The sequence below is a fragment of the Papilio polytes genome, unplaced genomic scaffold (genome assembly GCF_000836215.1).
Source record: "Papilio polytes unplaced genomic scaffold, Ppol_1.0 DF824047.1, whole genome shotgun sequence".
NCBI classification, from domain to species: domain Eukaryota; kingdom Metazoa; phylum Arthropoda; class Insecta; order Lepidoptera; family Papilionidae; genus Papilio; species Papilio polytes.
The window spans coordinates 288,801-291,399 of NW_013525157.1; the positions used below are offsets into that span (position 1 = coordinate 288,801).

Here is a 2,599-nt window from a genome sequence, read left to right on the forward strand (position 1 = left end):
TAATAATTGGTAATAACCAGATGTTTTTAATTTATTTTCAATAAAAATCCGGAAAACAACGTATTTTAGTTGATGTTTCAGCTGTACGAACACATTGCAGATAGTTCCTCGCTGTTAATATCCGATGTCAAGCATTACAAAGTATATCGTTTAATTTACAGTTATTTGTATTTCCAAGAAGCAATAATAATAATTGATATAAGAAGAGATTAGAGTCATTGTTATTATGTTACATTCCTGAATCTACTTATTAAAGTATACAAAGAGTATGCCGTTTTCATGATCTGTAACAAATTAAATTAAAACAAATGAAAGTTAAAATCAAAGTACGATAAAAAAAACAAACGCCAACTGTTTACCGTTATAAATGTGTCGAGTGATAACAGGAACATTTTCATGCCGACAACACACATTGGTGTCTTAGTCCGTTCCATAAAAATTATTATGCTTCTTTTGAACTCTTTAGAACTGTTCATCCAATCAGAATTGTAGGCTGCAGTAACTAAATCTTTGCTCTGAAATTTAAATAACATAAAATCCACACGCATTAAAAATATAATGGACAAAAACAAAAGTTTACCTCGTACATAAGCTGGGTGCCCAACCATGAAGGTACGAATATAATTAGGACCATAGCCGTAATATATGTCAAAAGAAATAACAAAGAGTTAACTGTTGACCCCTGAAAAATATTAGTTACTCATCATCCACTTGCCTTTATGCCTTGCGGAGGGTCGGCACAGTATGTGCTGCTCTTCCATACATCTATATCAGCCATCATATCTGAATCCACTCCTTTCTTAAGCATATCCTCTTTCACACAATCCATCCATCGTAGCCATCCACATTCAATCTTAACACTTTCTGGTTTATGTCCCCATCATTTCGTCGCATAACATGTCCATACCACGCTAACCTTTTCCTTCTCAATTTCTCCACCACTGGCGCTACTTTCAAACTTCCTCTAATGTACACATTCTTAACTTTATCCATTCTTGTCACTAATATTCTAGTTACTACTTAGTAACATTGTAAAGAAGTTAATTTGGATGGATGTTTCTTTACATTTAAGACTAAAATGATTAAACAGATGAAATTCGACACACAGATAAATCTATCTGGAATAATTTATGGACTATATTTTAAAAAAAAATATTTTTTTCCTCACAATGTCGCTGGCAAACGGTTGCGTTCTAATGTATTTATTACACTTAAGAAATATGTAATAATATGCTTAAAATAATTAATAACCAAATGAAATCCACACAATGTGACACAAATAATTGCAGACGCCATTCCAAATACCACGAATAAGGTAACACTTGTTATATCTTGCACTATACATCGATACCTGGAACAAATTACTATATGAATAAGCTATTTGAAAATATATGAATTAAATAAAACAATAAATAACACCTTAAAATAATGTCAAAATGTCTAAAACATTGATTTAAATTCTTTTGTGATTGACAATTTACTTCCGAAGCATTTCTTCGTTTTAGTGCACGGTTTTTAAAATTCAGTCGTTTAAATTTGTATTTCAGAACCTTTAATTGTGTGATTATCAAAAAAACAAACCCAGTTATCAACGAATCAACAGAAATGTTATAAACCATATGCACATAAATACAAAAGCTTTGATAAAAATACAAAAGCGTAAAATATTGCTCTCTTATTTCATCACCAAGGAAATTGTATTTCGATATAGGGAATTCAGAATCATTTCCCAGCAAATAATCAACAAAACCCGGTACTATTGCTAAGATATATGACAAATTACAAAAATAGAAATAAAACTTGAAAATCTTTTTATACGTCGATACATCTTTTTCTATGATCTCTATGGACTTTTCATCATTTCCTTCAAAGTCATCGGAATCAAGAATATCAAATGCTATCATAATTTCTTTCTTCCAAAATAATATCATAGAAGCTTTAGCAACAACAGTTATTTCCGTAAAAAAATAAATGACTTCATGCAATAAATTTTCAATATTATTATAGGTGTAGAACAAATTTATCGTCAGAAACAAATTAAATATAGTAAGAGTCAAATTAACAAAAATGAAAGAAAAGTATTTGTAATATTTATTCGGATTAGGTCCTGACCAAATTCCGAATATTTTCCAAGCCAATACATTGTTAGTGAAACACTTTGATATGGTTGTCATTTTTATGACAAATGACTGTCAACTCTTTCGAAAGAAAAATGCAGTCTTGTGATAGCCGACTAGTGTTAAATTATTCGGAAACATATTATTAAGGTGAAGAAAAAGTAACAGAGATATTACTGTAATTGCATACTAGAATAAACGAGATTTACATTTTACATGCGTCCCACTTATACCTATTACGGGCTACAGTTAACGTATAATTTGTTATGGAAATTACATGAAGAATTTTCTATGGAGGAAAGTGAATCTATTCAATTGAAGCTTGGGTATTTGGTAGAAAATAATTTAAACTTCTATTAATTTTAAATTCTGTTATTAAAAAGTATTTTTATGAAGATTTCATTGCACAAAATTGCAAAATAGTACACTTGGTGTCAAAGTACACTATGTTTCGTTAACAAGCGTTTTCCATCAACTTTTAC

General features: G+C 30.0%; 1 protein-coding gene across 1 annotated transcript; it reads right to left on the reverse strand.

Moving 5' to 3' along the window:
• Window positions 1-201: 201 nt before the first annotated feature.
• Window positions 202-2,174, reverse strand: LOC106100317. The gene is made up of 4 exons (XM_013279140.1): window positions 1,482-2,174; window positions 581-682; window positions 360-515; window positions 202-284 (listed from the first exon to the last, which is right to left on the reverse strand). The coding sequence occupies exons 1-4, from the start codon at window positions 2,172-2,174 to the stop codon at window positions 225-227; spliced, it is 1,011 nt and encodes a 336-aa protein (XP_013134594.1). The 3' UTR covers window positions 202-224.
• Window positions 2,175-2,599: the final 425 nt, after the last annotated feature.

Coding starts and splice junctions, on each gene's coding strand:
- LOC106100317 (XM_013279140.1), bottom strand. CDS start 2,174: ATGACAACCATATCAAAGTGTTTCACTAACAATGTATTGGCTTGGAAA. Junction 683..1,481: donor AACGAAGAAATGCTTCGGAA/GTAAATTGTCAA, acceptor AATATTTTTCAG/GGGTCAACAGTTAACTCTTT. Junction 285..359: donor CACTCGACACATTTATAACG/GTAAACAGTTGG, acceptor AATTTGTTACAG/ATCATGAAAACGGCATACTC.